The sequence below is a fragment of the Trichechus manatus genome, unplaced genomic scaffold, assembly GCF_000243295.1.
Source record: "Trichechus manatus latirostris isolate Lorelei unplaced genomic scaffold, TriManLat1.0 scaffold00093, whole genome shotgun sequence".
Classification (NCBI taxonomy): domain Eukaryota; kingdom Metazoa; phylum Chordata; class Mammalia; order Sirenia; family Trichechidae; genus Trichechus; species Trichechus manatus.
In genome coordinates, this window is record NW_004444029.1 from 5,075,340 (window position 1) to 5,091,279 (window position 15,940).

Genomic DNA, 15,940 nt, shown 5'->3' on the forward strand with positions numbered 1-15,940 from the left:
TGAGACCAGTAGAGTATCTTAGATGGCTGCTCACAAGCTTTTAAGACTCCAGACGCTACTCACCAAAGTAAAATGTAGAACATTTCCTTTATAAACTATTTTATACCAATTGAGTTAGATTTTCTCCATGGTCCCTACAGCCCTGAGCCCAGTAATTCGGTCCCTCAGGGAGTTTTGAATACCATTGACTCTTGATCATATGCTACTTCCTGAAATGGTTGAACATCAACCAGTTCTTTTTGGTACAGGGACTCAGTGTATTCTTTCCATCCATAGAATCCTTCAATATTGCAACTTAAGGCGTGAATTTTTTCTTCAGCTCTTTCAGCTTGAGTAATGCCAAGTGTGTTCTTCCCTTTTGGTTTTCTAACGCCAGGGCTTTGCACATGTCATTATAATACTTTACTTTGTCTTCTCAAGCCACCGTTTGAAATCTTCTGTTCAGTTCTTTTACTTCATCATTTCTTCCATTCGCTTTAGCTACTCAAAGTTCAAGAGCAAGTTGCAGAGTCTCATTTACATCCATTTTGGTCCTTTCTTTCTTTCCTGTCTTTTTAATGATCTTTTACTTTCTTCATGAATGATGTCCTTGATGTTTTCCCACAACTTGTCTGATCTTTGGTCATTAGTGTTCAGTGCATCAAATCTATTCTTGAGATGGTCTCTAAACTCAAGTGGGGTATACTCAAGGTCATATTTTGGCTCTCATGGACTTGTTTTAATTTTCTTCAGCTTCAACTTGAATTTACATATGAGCCATTGATGATTTGTTCCACAGTCAATCCCTGGCCTTGTTTTGACTGATGATATTGAGCATCTCCATTGTCTCTTTCCACAGATGTAGTCAATTTGATTCCTATGTATTCCATCTGGCAAAGTCTAGGTGTATAGTCACTGTCTATGTTGTTGAAAAAAGGTATTTGCAATGAAGAAGTCATTGGTCTTGCAGAATTCTATCATTCGATTTCTGGCATTGTTTCTATCACCAAGGCTATATTTTCTAACTACTGATCCTTCTTTGTTTCCAACTTTTGAATTCCAGTTATCAGTAATTATCAATGCATCTTTATTGCATGTTTGATCAATTTCAGCCTGCAGAAGTTGGTAAAAGTCTTCAATTTCTTTATCTTTGGGCTTAGTGGTTGGTGCGTAAATTTGAATAATAGTTGTATTAACTGGTCTTCCTTGTAGGTGTATGGATATTATCCCGTCACTGACAGCATTGTACTTCAGAATAGATCTTGAAATTGCTTTTTGACAATGGATGAGACGTCATTCCTCTTCAATTTGTCATTCTCAGCGTAGTAGACCATACGGTTTCCTATTCAAAATGGCCAATAGCAGTCCATTTCATCTCACTCATGCCTGGAATACAGATCTTTATGAGTTCCATTTCTTTTTTGATGACTTACAGTTTTCCTAGATTCATACTTCGTACACTCCACGTTCCCATTACCAATGGACGTTTGCAGCTCTTTCTTCTCATTTTGAGTAGTGCCACATCAGCAAATGAAGATTCCGAAAGCTTGACTCCATCCACATCATTAAGGTTGACTCTACTTTGAGGAAGTAGCTCTTCCCCAGTCGTATTTTGAGTGTCTTCAACCTGAGGGGCTCATCTGCTGGCACTATATCAGACAGTGTTCTGCTGCTATTCATAAGGTTTCACTGGTCAAGTTTTTAGAAGAAGATTGCCAGGTCCTTCTTCCTAATCTGTCTTAGTCTGGAAGCTCAGCTGAAACCTGTTCACCACGGACAATCCTACTGGTATTTGAAATACTGTTGGCGTATCTTTCAGCATCACAGCAACATGCAAGCCACCGGAGTACAACAAACTGACAAGTGGTTGATAGACTCTCTAGGTTAGTTCAAATCCTATTACTTGTTGTGGCCATCACCATAAAATAGAACATTGTTGTTGCGGTCACTGTTGTTAGCTGCCATTGACTCATGGTGACCCCATGTGTGACAGAGTAGAAATGCTTCATAGGGTTTTCTTGTCTGTAATCTTTACAGAAGCAGATCGCCAGGGCTTTCTTCTCAGGTGCTGCTGGGTGGATTTGAACAGCCAACCTTTCAGTTGGTAGCCAAGTGCAAACCATTTTCCCTACCCAGAGACCTAAAATAGAACATAGGAGCCGAATATTGTATGTAATCAAGCAGGCAAGTAGTTTTTACAATATTTTATAACTGTTGTTATTAGTTGCTGTTGAGTTTGCTCCAACTCATGGTGAGCTTATGTAGAACAGAACAAAATGCGGCCCAGTCCAGTGCTATCTTCATGATCGTGGGTATGCTTGAATCCAATTTTATAAATAACAACTTTTAAAGTAGCATTTCACAGAGGACCCTCTACCAGGATGCCCATAAAACAAATATAATATGGCAGAAAGAACCCTGGGCTAAGAGTGGAGTCTTAGGCTTCAGCCCAAGCACTGCCCCTCACTGTGAGTGACTGAGTATGTCACCTGCCCCTCTGTGCCTCAGTTTCTCCATCTGTAGGATGTGAAAAGTATCATCTGTTTTAATTCGCAAGATTGTCTTAGAATCTGTTTTTAGAGTGAAAGAGGACATCAGAGATAATTTTACAGAATAAAGAAGTGAGGCTCCAAATTGGTGATTGACTCTCACCTAAAGTCACAGTTACATAGAGGCCCCTATGTAACCAGGATCTTTGCCATATTTCACAGCACTCCTTGCACCCCCATCTTCCTTGTCCTTAGCTGGAATCAGAAGACCAGGTTTAGAGTCTTGTCGCAATCACTAATTATAGGACTTCATGCTAGTCATCTAACATCTCTGAACCCTATAAAATAGGAAAAATAGCACCTGCATTTGCTACTGTAAGGTTTAACTGTGACCATCTACATGGCGATGTACTCTGGAAACTATAAATCTCTGCACATGTGTACGAAGTGACTATTGTGATGATGACAATTGTTATTACAATGACTATCTTGCATCTCACCATCCTCTGAGATGGCCAATTGTCCAAGGAGAATTCAGAAGATTCAGTAGAGTCCCAGGGCACTAACTGTTGGGCAATCTCCTTTGACCAAGAAGAATGGAGTAAGCAAAGACCATATCTTCCATAGGAATGAGGTTCAAAGAATCGAAACACCCAGGACTCTACACCCAGGAGAGTGCAAGCAGGTTAAGAAAGTTCTAAATCAAGTATGGTGATATGAAAGACTCAAGACCAGACAATATGAGAAGGAGGACTGAACAGCATACCCTCTTCCTAGTCAGCACCTTAGCCCACCAGCACCATACAGAGGACTTCGCAAAGGGAGAATAGAATGCAGGACACCCAGCCAACCTGAGAAGTAGCTCCAAGTGAAACTGTCCTTCCAACACAGAGTCCTCGCTACAGTAAGAACTGTATTCCTGGGTGGAGAAGGTGAACTCAGGTAGCTCATTCACTCTGCCTTTCTGTAAATATACAAATTCCCAAGGGGTAGGGTTTCCAACTGCTGTCTTACATGCCTTTGTTCCTTTGGCTGTTCCTATGAAGCTTGGAGCAATGGGGCAGACTTTGGGCTCCCAGTACTGGGAAACCCATATCTTTCCTATCCACCTCCCACTCTATCCGTTCCTGAAGCCAGGAACTAACACTTACACACACATCTTCAGTGGCACACAGATAAGAGGATGTGAAATTAACCCTCACTTCATTTAACAACAACTTATTAAGCACCTGCTGTATGTCACACTGGAGTCCCTGGGTTATGCAAATGGTTAAAACATTTGGCTGCTAACTGAAAGGTTGGTGGTTCAAGTCCACCCAAAGGCACCTCGGTAGACAGACCTGATGATCTACTTCCAAAAAATCAGCCATTGAAAACACTATGGAGCCCAGTTCTACTCTGACACACATTGGGGCACCATGAATTGAAGTTGACTCTATGGTAACTGGTTTTGCATGTCACACTGGTTCTGTGAAAAGCCTGGGCTACCACAGTGAGCTTGATATCTGCCTTACTAACCATAAACCACTAGCATTTACTGAGCATATACTATGTGAAGATTAAGTTACCAAAAAAGCGGGACTACTCATTTGTATTTCAATATGGAATATGTTTTACGGTGATCTTTTTATTGCTCTTGTTTTGTTTACTTTCTCATGTTCAGATTTATCTCTCTCAGGGAAGCCAAGTCTGAAAACTTTTAAATTTTCATGGCTAGTGCTTATATGTGTAATCATGAGGGCAGTGGGTCATCTATATGGAAAACCTTCAACTTAGTACTCTCAGAGGGGTAAAAAGGAATGGCCCCAGACTGTGGTTCTAAGCTTGCTGCATCATCCCATCCCCATCCCAGGAATTCTCCAGAATAGTTCAGCAGCAGCAGCAGCACATCCCACCCCACCAGTGCAGGACAACAAGAATCTGTAGTCTTGTATGTGGGAAGGAAAAAGACATCACATCAGTAAAGAAGGTGAAAATGAGATTATGTTTGGGGAGTAATTAGACAAGTCTGGCTACAGCATAGGGTTCACATAAGGGAACAGTGGCATTTGAGACTGAAAAGGTAGGCTAGGGAGAGAGCAGAGGAGGCCATGAAAGTCTGGTAAGATATTGGGTTGTATCCTTAATCAAGATCGAGCCACCAAAACTTTTGGGGCTTTTATGAGCTAGGGTCTAGGAAAAGGAGGTTGAGAACATCAACCAGTTAAGAACTTCTGCTGTAAGCCCACTAGGCCTGGCATAACTCAAAGGGCTATGAGAATGTTCCAGAACATATGAGTCTCATCTGCATTTCGTCCTCATCCCAAGACATTCAGGAAACTTCTGAAGCCCCTTCCACTGCTTACAGTTGAGTTGAAGGGATAGAAGAGTCGGCCACCCCTATGGGCCTGCCTTCACTGCCTCCATCCAGCCCTCTGTGACTGGGCATCCACTCACAGTCCCCACAATGTGTTCTCATTCCCTGAAAGAAGTCATCAGCGCCCTGGCGTGGCTGCAAAAATGAAAAAGAAAAGCATATTACAGTTGATGATGAAGATACTATGTGTTCTCCACGTGGGACACTCCACTATTGGGCCCCAGGGGTCTACGGTAATACTCCCAGCTTTCCCAGGCTCCTCTCTTTTGCTCACCTTCTCTCTGATTCCTGGGGAACCCTCGTTCTTAGCCTGTGCTCCTCATCAGCACTGGGGGAAAGTTGCTCCTTCAAAGCCTCACTCATGTTCTTCCAAATGGAGGCTCCTCCTCTGCTCCCTCTCCTACAGTCCTTTCTCTCCTCCTGCCACAGCTTAACATCCAGCTGACACGGCAGCCTGCAGTTCTGGGTCCTCAGCGTGCAAGGATTGTTGGACCATTTACTATAAATACGGTTGTTTACTTGAAAACTCTTTGTGGCCTCTGTTTTGTGTGTTTTGTGGATGGTGTATGTGTGTGTTTTATCTCTTCTAGGCTACTGGTCTCTGTACTTTTATATAGTGAATCACATCCTCCTCCAAAACCACCACCATCTGTCAGTTTGTCAGACTGTGATGGCTTACATGTTGCTGTGATGCTGGAGGCTATGCCACCTGTATTTCAATATGAGCAGGGACACCCATGGTAGGCAGGTTTCAGCTGAGCTTCCAGACTAGGACAGACTATGAAGAAGGACCTGCTAATATAATTTTTTTTAAAATTGACAAGTGTAAACCTTATGGATAACAGCGTAACATTGTCTGATATAATGCCAGATATGAGCTCCTCAGGTTGGTAGGCACTCAGTGAGACTGGGGAAGAGCTGCCTCCTCAAGGTAGAGTCGACCTTAATGACATGGATCAAGTCAAGCTTTCAGGACCTTCAGTTGCTGATGTGGCACAACTCAAAATGAGAAGAAACAGCAGCAAACATCTAATAATAATCAGAACATAGAATGTATGAAGTATGAATCTAGGAAAATTATAAGTCATCAAAATTGAAATGGGACACATAAAAATCTATATTCTAGGCATGAATGAGCTGAAATGGACTGGTATTGGCCATTTTGAATTGGAAATCATCTGGTGTACTCTTCCAGGAATGACAAATTGAATAGGAATGTCATCGCATTCATTGTCAAAAAGAACATTTCAAGACCTGTCCTGAAGTGCAATGCTGTCAGTGATAGGATAATATCTATATGCCTATAAGGAAGACCAGTTCATACAGCTATTATTCAAATTTACTCATCAACCACTAATGCCAAAGAGAAAGAAATTGAAGATTTTACCAACTTCTTCAGTCAGAAATTGATCAAACATGCAATCAAAATGCATTGATAATTACTGGTGATTAGAATGCAAAAGTGAGAAACAAAAAGGAAGGATCATTAGTTGGAAAGTATGGCCTTGGTGATAGAAATGATGCGTGATATCATATGATAGAATTTGCAAGACCAATTACTTATTCATTGCAAATACTTTTTTTCAAAAACAAAAATGGCGACTATACACGTGGACCTTGCTGGATGGAATATATGGGAATCAAATCGACTACATCTGTAGAAAGAGATGATGGAGAAGCTCAATATCAGTCAGAACAAGGGTAGGGGCCTACTGAGGAACAGATCATCAACTGTTCATGTGCAAGTTTAAGCTGAAGCTGAAGAAAATTAAAACACGTCCACAAGAGCCAAAGTACAACCTTGAGAATATCCCACCTGAATTTAAAGACCATCTCAAGAATAGATTTGACACATTGAACACTAATGACCAAAGACCAGACAACTTGTGGGATGAGATCAAGGACATACATGAAGAAAACAAAAGGTCATTAAAAGAAACAGGAAAGAAAGAAAGAAAAGACCAAAATGGATGTCAGATGAGACTCTGAAGCTTGCTCTTGAACGTAGAGTAGCTAAAAGGAATGGAAAAAATGATGAAGTAAAAGAGAAGACACAGTAAAGTATTATGATGAAATGTGCAAAGACCTGGACTTAGAAAACCAAAACGGAAGAACACGCTTGGTATTTCCCAAGCTGAAAGAACTGAAGAAAAAATTCAAGCCTCGAGCTGCAGTATTGAGGGGTTCTATGGGCAAAATGTTGAACAATGGAGGAAGCATCAAAAGAAGATGGAAGGAATACACAGAGTCACTGTACCAAAAAGAACTGGTAGATGTTCAACCATTTCAGGAGGTAGCATATAATCAAGAATTGATGGTATTGGAGGAAGAAGTCCCAGCTGCACTGAAGGCATTGACAAAAGACAAGGCTCCAGGAATTAATGAAATATCAGTTGAGATGTTTCAACAAATGGATGCAAGGCTGAAAGCACTCACTCATCTATGCCAAGAAATTTGGAAGACAGGTACCTGGTCAACTGACTGTCAGAGATCCATACTTGTGCCCATTCCAAAGAAAGGTGATCTAACAAAATGCAGAAATTATTGAATAATATCATTAATATCATGTGCAAGTAAAATTTTGCTGAAGATCATTCAAAAATGGTTGCATCTGTATATGGACAGGGAACTGCCAGAAATTCAAGCTTGATTCAGAAGAGGACGTGGAAGGAGGGATATTAATGCTGATGTCAGATGGATCTTGGCTAAAAGCAGAAAATGCCAGAAAGATGTTTACCTGCATTTTATTGACTGTGCAAAGGCATTCGACTGTGTGGATCATAACAAATGATGGATAACATTGTGAAGAATGGGGATTCCTGAACTCTTAATTGTGCTCATGAGGAACCTGTACATAGACCAAGAGACAGTCGTTTGAGCAGAACAAGGGGATAATGCCTGGTTTAAAATTGGGAAATTTGTGCCTCAGGATTGTATCCTTTCACCATACTTATTCAATCTGTATACTGAGAAACTGGACTATGTGAAGAAGAACCCAGCATCAGAATTGGAGGAAGACTCGCTAACAACCTGAGATATGCAGATGACACAACCTTACTTGCTGAAAGTGAAGAAGACTTGAAGCACTTACTGATCAAGATCAAAGACCACAGCCTTCAGTATGGATTACACCTCATAATAAAGAAAAGGAACATCCTCACAACTGGACCAATAAGCATCATAATAAACAGAAAAAATATTGAAGTTGTCAAGATTTTCATTTTACTTGGGTCTACAATCAGTGCCCATGGAAGCAGCAGCCGAGAAATCAAACAATGCATTGCATTGGGCAAATCTGCTGCATAAGACCTCTTCTAAAGTGTTAAAAAGCAAAGTTGTCACTCTGAGGATTAAGATGCACATGACCCAAGCCATATTAATTTCAATCCCCTCATACACGTGTGAAAGCTGGACTGTGAAGGAGAATTGATGCCTTTGAATTATGGTATTGGCAAAGAATATTGAATATACCATGAACTGCCAGAAGAATGAACTAATCTGTCTTGGAATAAGTACCACCAGAATGCTCCTTAGAAGGGAGGATGGCAAGACTTCGTCTCTTGTACTTTGGACATATTATCAGGAGGGACCTGTCCTTGGAGAAGGACATCATGGTTGGAAAAGTAGAGGGTCAGTGAAAGAGAGGAAGACCCTCAATGAGATGGATTGGCACAGTTGTTGCAACAATGGGCCCAAACATAGCAACAATTGTGAGGATAGGGAAGTACCAGGCAGTGTTTCTTTCTGCTGTACATTGAAACACTATGAGTCAGAACTGACTCGATGGCACCTAACTACAAAATAGTGGCAGCTATGCCACTGGTATTTCAAATACCAGCAGGATCAACCATGGTAGACAGGTTTCAGTGGAGCTTCCAGACTAAGAAAGACTAGGAAGAAGGTCTTGGCAATCTACTTCTTAAAAATTGGCCTGTGAAAACCTTCCTTTAGATAAATCTATCTCTCCATATATACTTGTATATATATACCCTTCATTGGTTTCCATTCTCTAGAGAACCCAACATAAGATCTTTGGTACTGAAAGTGGTTCTAGATAAACAAAATCATAAGAATGAGTTTTCTGAATTGGTTCTCACCAATGCTAGTCTTAAAGGGTCTGATGACTCAGCCTCCAGTAGTAAAGAGAGCACTGCTAATCCGTGGGGGGAGGCTGCAATAAAAATATGCAAAATATCATTACCAATGGATCAAACATTTGTGATAGACAAGGCTCTGGGTGATTGCATATTTGATACTTTTCTACAATTTTGTCAGAATGAGAAATATAAGGAGCAGGTTAGTTGGTCCTGCTTCACTAGACAAAGTAGTGAAAGAAAGAGATGAGCTCAGAGCTTCAGAGTCACACCTCAAGCATCACATAAAAGACCTGAAGGTTGCCACTTGTGCCCTGAAAGAAAGCCTCATTTCTTGTAGTAACTGAGTTGATATTGCCAAAAACCAAACCAAGAGTTGTACAGTAAGAGTGGATGAATTACAATGCCAATTGAATTCTCAATCTCAAATGGCGTCTAAAGTTAAAGTGAAGGCATTGGTTTGGAGAAAATGAGATCCTGAAACTGGGATGGGGATATATGGGTAGATAATCAGGAAGCTGGGGGCATTGAGCCATTAAATTCCATCGAATCACTCCTGCCAACAGAATCAGCCCTCTTACTCTCATCTGAAAAGATTACTCCATCTTTGTCTGCTAAGCCACTCTCTCTAGTAAAACCACTATCCCTTCCACCCTCATCTGATGAGATTTACTCAGCTGTTTCTGAAGAGCCTATGACTGAGATATCACCTGGGGCAGCGACTGGAGCATTGTGTGGGGCATTGCTTGAGGCAGATACCTTAAAAGACATTGTTTAATGTACACAGAGCCCACCCTCGCCACCCATTTTTGCTTCTGGACCTATAACTAGACTTATGTGACAGCAAACCCCAAAAGGTGAAGTACAAAGTGTGACCCAGAAGAAGGTATGCTACATTCCAAAAGAACTACTTGATTTTTCTAATATATACAGACAGGAACCTGGGGAATATGTGTGAGAATGGCTGTTAAGGGTGTGGGATAATTGTGCAAGAACATAAAATTGGATCAGTCTGAGTTTATTGATACAGGGCCCACTAAGCACAGATTCTTCATTCAATGTTTCAGCTAGAGAGATTAGAAAAGGATCTAATAGTTTATTTGGTTGGTTCACTGAAGTGTGGATTAAGCAGTGACCTACAATAAATCAAAATTGAAATGCCAGACCTGCCTTGGGAGACTATAGAAGAAGGTATCCAAAGGCTTAGGGAAATTGGCATGTTAGAGTGAATTTATCAGACCCACATGTGGAGTGTCCAGAACACACACCTTTCACCACAACTTTGAGGAATAAATCTATGAGGGGAGCTCCAGAGTCCTTGTAGTGTGCTGTGACTGCTAGTTTATGTAAGTCAGATTTGACAGTAGGAACTGCCCTAGATGAATTAAGTCACCTAACTACAATGGACCCCATGGGGTAGGGGCCAGAGCCAGGACTCAATCAACAAAGACAAGATGGGCAAGGTTACTATAATGAACAGCAGAGTCAAAGAAGTAATCAGAATAGTGTGACTCCTATGGACTTATGGCACTGGCTGCTTAGTCATGGTGTCCCTAGGAGTAAAATAGATGGGAAATCTACTAAATATTTACTTGATCTGTACAAGCAAAAGAATTCTGGGTCAAGTGAATGGTAGTCTAACTTGAATCACCAGAATAGTCACAGCCCCTTAATCAAGTCCCAGGCTTGATCTAGTTTACAGACCCACAACCCCTTGAATGAAGGAGAGGTTGGGTCTCCTTGAGGAAGGACCACACCACACTGCCAAAAATTTATACTGTTAATCTTTCTCCCAGCCTTTCCAAGGGATTTATGACCTTTTTATGAGAGTGACTGTTCACTGGGGAAAAGAAAATAATCAGACTTTTCAGGGATTACTGGACACTGGCTCTGAACTGCCACTAATTCCAGGAGGCCCAAAACATCACTGTGGCCCACCAGTCAGAGTAGGGGCACATGGGGATCAGGTTACTAACGGAGTCTTAGCTCAGGTCTGTCTCACATTGGGTCCAAAGTGTCCCTGAACCTATCCTTTAGTGATTTCCCTAGTTCCAGAATGCATAATTGGAATAGACATACTCAGCAACTTGCAGGACCCCCACATTGGATTCATGATATGTGGAGTAAGGGGTATTATTGTAGGAAAGCCACTAGAACTGCCCTCACCTAGGAAAATAGTAAAACAAAAGCAATACTGCATTCCTGGAGGGATTGCAGAGATCACTGTCACTATTAAGGATTTGAAGGATTCAAGAGTGGTGATTCCAACACCATCCCCATTCAACTCGTCTATTTGGCCTATACAAAAAACAAATGGATCTTGGAGAATGATAATGGATTATTGTAAACTTAACAAAGTGCTGACTCCAACTGCAGCTGCTGTTATAGATGTGGTTTCATTGCCTGAACAAACGAATATATCTGGTACCTGGTATGCAGCTATTGACCCGGCTAGTGCCATTTTCTCCATACCTGTTTCAAAGAAACATCAGAAGCAGTTTGCATTCACCTGGCAAGGCCAGCAATACACCTTCACTGACTTATCTCAGCGGTATAGCAACTCTCTAGCCCTATGTCATCATTTAGTCTGCAAGGGCCTTGATTACCTCCCCCTTCCAGAAGAGGTCACACCGATCCATTACATTGGTGACATGTTGATTGGATCTAGTAAGGAAGAAGTATTAATATCAATGACTCTAGACTTACTGGTAAGACATTTGCATGCTAGAGGATAGGAAATTAATCCAAGAAAAATTCAGGAGCTTTCCACCTCAGTGAAATTTCTAGGGGTCCAGTGGTATGAGGCATGTCAAGATATTCCTTCCTTCTAAAGTGAAGGATAAGTTGTTAAGTCTATCCCCTCCTACAAGTAAAAAGGAGGCACAACACCTGGTGGGTACAGAACAAGAAAAGGTTCTGCAACACATTCAAGTTGCCATACAAACCTCCCTGCAACCTGGGCCATATGATCCGGCCAATCCAATGGTGCTTGAAGTGTTAATGGCAGATAGAGATGCTGTTTGGAGTCCTTGGCAAGCCCATGTTGGTGAATCACAGCGCAGACCCATTAGAATTTTGGAGCAAAACCCTGCCGTCCTCTGCAGGTAACTAATCTCCTTTGAGAAACGGCTTTTGGCTTGTTACTGGGCCTTAGTAGAGACTGAACACTTGACCACGGGACACCAAGTCACCATGCAACCTGAGCTGCCCATCATGAACTGGGTGTTGACTGACCCACAGAGTCATAAAGTTGGACTACACAACAACACTCCATCATTAAATGAAAGTCATCTATATGAGATCAGGCTCAAGTAGGATCTAAGGCACAAGTAAATTGCCCAAATGCCCATGGTCTCCACTACTGTCACATTACCTGCCCTCTCCTAGTCTGCACCTATGGCCTCATTGCGAGTTCCTTATGATCAGTTAACTGAAGAAGAGAAAACTCGTGCCGATTAGCAGTCAATCGCTTTAATGACTGTGCCGCTAGGGCTCCTTACATATATATATCTTTGTTTTCTTCCCTCCTTTATTCCATTACTTATGATAAAATATAAGATGTAAATGGGGCTAGTGCATTTTCAGTTCGTATGTTAGTTGTATCATGTCAGCAGAAAGTATGACTTTATAATTGTCTTTATTTAGAGATTATGCATGATTTAAGGAGATGTGTACAGGTGTCAACTTGACAAGGGGTGGACAGTGATGTTTAAGATTATGTGTCACCTTGGCTAGGCCATGATTCTGAGTGGTTTGGTAGATGATATGTAATCATCCTCCATTTTGATTCAATGTGAGCAGCCAATCAGTTGACAGGCCAATCAGTAGAAAGTCCAATCAGTTGAAAGCCAATAGTTCCCTTAGGGGTGTGGCCTGCATCCAATATATATGGATGTTCTGGCAAAGCTCTCTCTGGATCCTGGATACAACTCATCATCCTCTGACCTCCAGCTCTTGGGACATGAGCCAGTAGCCTTCTGCCTGACCTGCCGATTTTGGGTTCGTCAGCCCCTGCAACCACGTGAGTCAGGAGAAGCCTCCAGCTTTATGCTTGACCCATGAATTTGGAACTTGCCAGCCTCCACAACTGCAGGAGCCATTTCCTTGAGATAAATCTCTCTCTATATATATATTTATTTATACATATACACTTCACTGGTTTTGCTCCTCTAGAGAACCCAGCCTAAGACACCAACCATGTGGATCTTTATTTATTTTGAATAACATTCACAGGCTAACTGTACTAATACATCACGTACCTTATAAAAAATATACAAAATAGGAATTAAGACAAGATAAAAATAAACGTAAGCTAATGTTCTCACATCTTCTTCCCACACTCCAGGGATCATCCTGTACACACACTCTGGGTGTGAACACCCTGATCTGGAAACTAGCACCCTGGACAATGCCCTCCTGGGTGGGCACAGGAAGAGCAGGGTTGGACAAATTAGAAATTGTAGAGGATTTCCTTTGTTTTCCTTCTCTATCTCCTGTTGACCAAAACTGAAAAGCATTTTCACATCCAATATGTCCTTTTAATTCACCATATCACGAACACAGGAAATCATGGGTGGGCCTGTGGTGGGCCAGGACTCTCCTGGGTCCGCAACCTTCCACATGATCAAACAGAAAAGTCTCATGGGTGGAGGCGGTCTTAAACAGGGCTCAGAAGGAGAGGCAGTGGTGGTTCAGTGGCCAATATACCTCGTGGGCAGCCACCACCCATCTGTCTGTGGAGGCTTGTGTGTTACTTATGATGGAGCTTCCAGACTAAGAAGAACTAGGAAGAAAGACCTGATGATCTACTTCTGAATATCAGCCAGTGAAAACCTATGGATCACAATGATCTGATCTGCAACCAATCACAGGGATGTTGTAGGACTGAGCAGCGTTTTGTTTCCTTGTGCATGGGGTTGCCATGAGTCAGGGATGACTTGACAGCAGCTAACAACAACAGGGCTCAGCAGAAGGGAATGACCAGCAAAGGGATGGAAAGAGGAAGTTCCAGAGGGACTAACGACCTGAAAGCTGGAGGGAAGAAAGAACGAGAGTCTGGGGTGAGGCTTTCCTGGGCTAAAGCAGAGAAACCGAGCGGAGAGCAGGGCCAGGGTGAGGGCATCTTTGGTGTCGAGGAGAGGAAGGGGACTCATGGCACCCCATGTGTTTCAGAGTAGAACTGTGCTTTATAAGGTTTTTAATGGCTGATTTTTGGAATTAGATCTCCAGGCCTTTCTTCCTAGTCTGTCTTAGTCTGAAAGCTCTGCTAAAATCTGTTCAGCATCATAGCATCACACAAGCCTGCACTGACAGACAGGAGGTGGCTGCATATGGGGTGCATTAGCCAGGAATTAATTGAACCTGGGTCTCCCACATGGAAGGTGAGAACTGTACCACTGACCCACGATTGCCCCTCCTTCACTCTAGGTATATTGAAACACCAACCTTTCAGTTAGCAGCAGAGCACACTAACGATTTGTCCCACCCTCTAGTGGGAAGACAGAGGGAAGGAAGTAGATAATTAGGACCCTGGGATTGGCGGGAAGGGAAGAAGGAGTAGAATGAGGGAAGAGAAGGAAGGGTTCACACCTTAAGCCTCCTCATCTAGCGTGGGACTGATCAGCCTCGCACTGGCTCCTTATCTGAGCCCTCAGGAGGGACCTGTCCTCTGTCCAGGCCCCCACAGCCTTTGGTCCCAAAGCCCTGAAGCCCATTCTTGAAGGCCCTCCTGAGCCTGGGGCTACTGAACAGCAGGATGGTGGAGTGCAGGGAGACGCCGGCGTAGGTCACCACCTGCCAGGCAAAGTACCAGTGGCACTGCAGGGGCATGAACTTCATCACGGCCACAAGCACAGATAGGAAGTAGGATGTGTAGAAGACAAGGAAGAAGCCCAGCGACTTAAGTGCCATGATGTGTGCCTGGGTGCTGGGGTTGCCCGGCCGGGGCCTGCCCGACTGCATCTGGTGCAGATGCCTGCGCAGAGAGAACATGAGCAGAGCGGTGGATGCCAGGAACAGCAGAAAGGGCGGTGAGAGAGCCAGCATCTCGTGGAACAGGAATAAGTTCCCATATAAGATCCTCGCCCAATCAGCCCAGCTGCCATTGGTGTGGAGAGGCTGGGAGACCTGCATAAGAGTCACAATGGTATTTCCAGTGGCCGAGGGAATGGTGGTCAGGACGGAGATGGCCAGGGAGCCCAGCAGCAGCCTGGGCACAGAGCAGGAAATCCTCCACCTGAGCCAGAGGAAGGTGGGGTGGGAGAAGGAGGCAATCTTCACACAGTAGAAGACAGAGAGCAAGGCATTCAGCCAGAAGCTGAGTGTGTTGCTGAAGTCCCAGAGGATGTCCAAATAGTGCACTCTGTGGCCGAAGTTGAGGATGACCAGAAAGTTGTTCATGAAGGTTATGCCATGCAGGCTGAACCGGGAGGCAGACAGGCAGGCCACAATCATGTCCCCCTTGGGCAGAGCCTGGCCCTGCACCCCTTCCCAGCCCAGCACGGCAGCCATGATGCCGTTCTGCAGCATGGCAACCAAGGACTCCAGGAAGAAGATGGCCATGAAGAACAGCGTGGGCAGGGAGGGCATCTTATCCCAACCTGAACTCAGAACACATCCACAGGCAGAACAGCTCTCAACCAGCAGACCCAGAAACGTCTCTCCTCAGTCTGGCCCAGAATCACAGCTACTGCCCAGGACTGGAGAAGCGGCTCCCCCTGAGCTCCTCGCATGCAAATCACTCCATCTCATTGACACCAGCCTCTATTTGCGTAGCCTGAATTTGCCTGTTTCTTATCTGAGCAGATGTGAGGAAATGCCAACAGAACAGAGTCTGGGGGATCAAAACGCCCATCTGTGCACATTATTTCTCTTTTGTTATTATTATGGTAGAATATATAATAAAACATTTGTCATTTCAACCATTTTTAAGTGTAAATTCAGTGGCGTTAACCACATTCACCATGTTGTGCAACTATCATCACTAAGGGGTTTGCACATTATTTCTTAACCTTACTATTCTG

General features: G+C 43.1%; 1 protein-coding gene across 1 annotated transcript; it reads right to left on the reverse strand.

Annotated features, from left to right (window-relative positions):
- Window positions 1-14,537: 14,537 nt before the first annotated feature.
- Window positions 14,538-15,506, reverse strand: LOC101357061 (taste receptor type 2 member 134-like). The gene has a single exon (XM_004382417.1). It carries the CDS (start codon window positions 15,504-15,506, stop codon window positions 14,538-14,540), a length of 969 nt encoding a protein of 322 aa, XP_004382474.1.
- Between the last annotated feature and the right edge of the window lie 434 nt (window positions 15,507-15,940).

Bases quoted from the DNA above. Each gene is read 5' to 3' on its own strand.
- LOC101357061 (XM_004382417.1), bottom strand. From the start codon at position 15,506: ATGCCCTCCCTGCCCACGCTGTTCTTCATGGCCATCTTCTTCCTGGAG.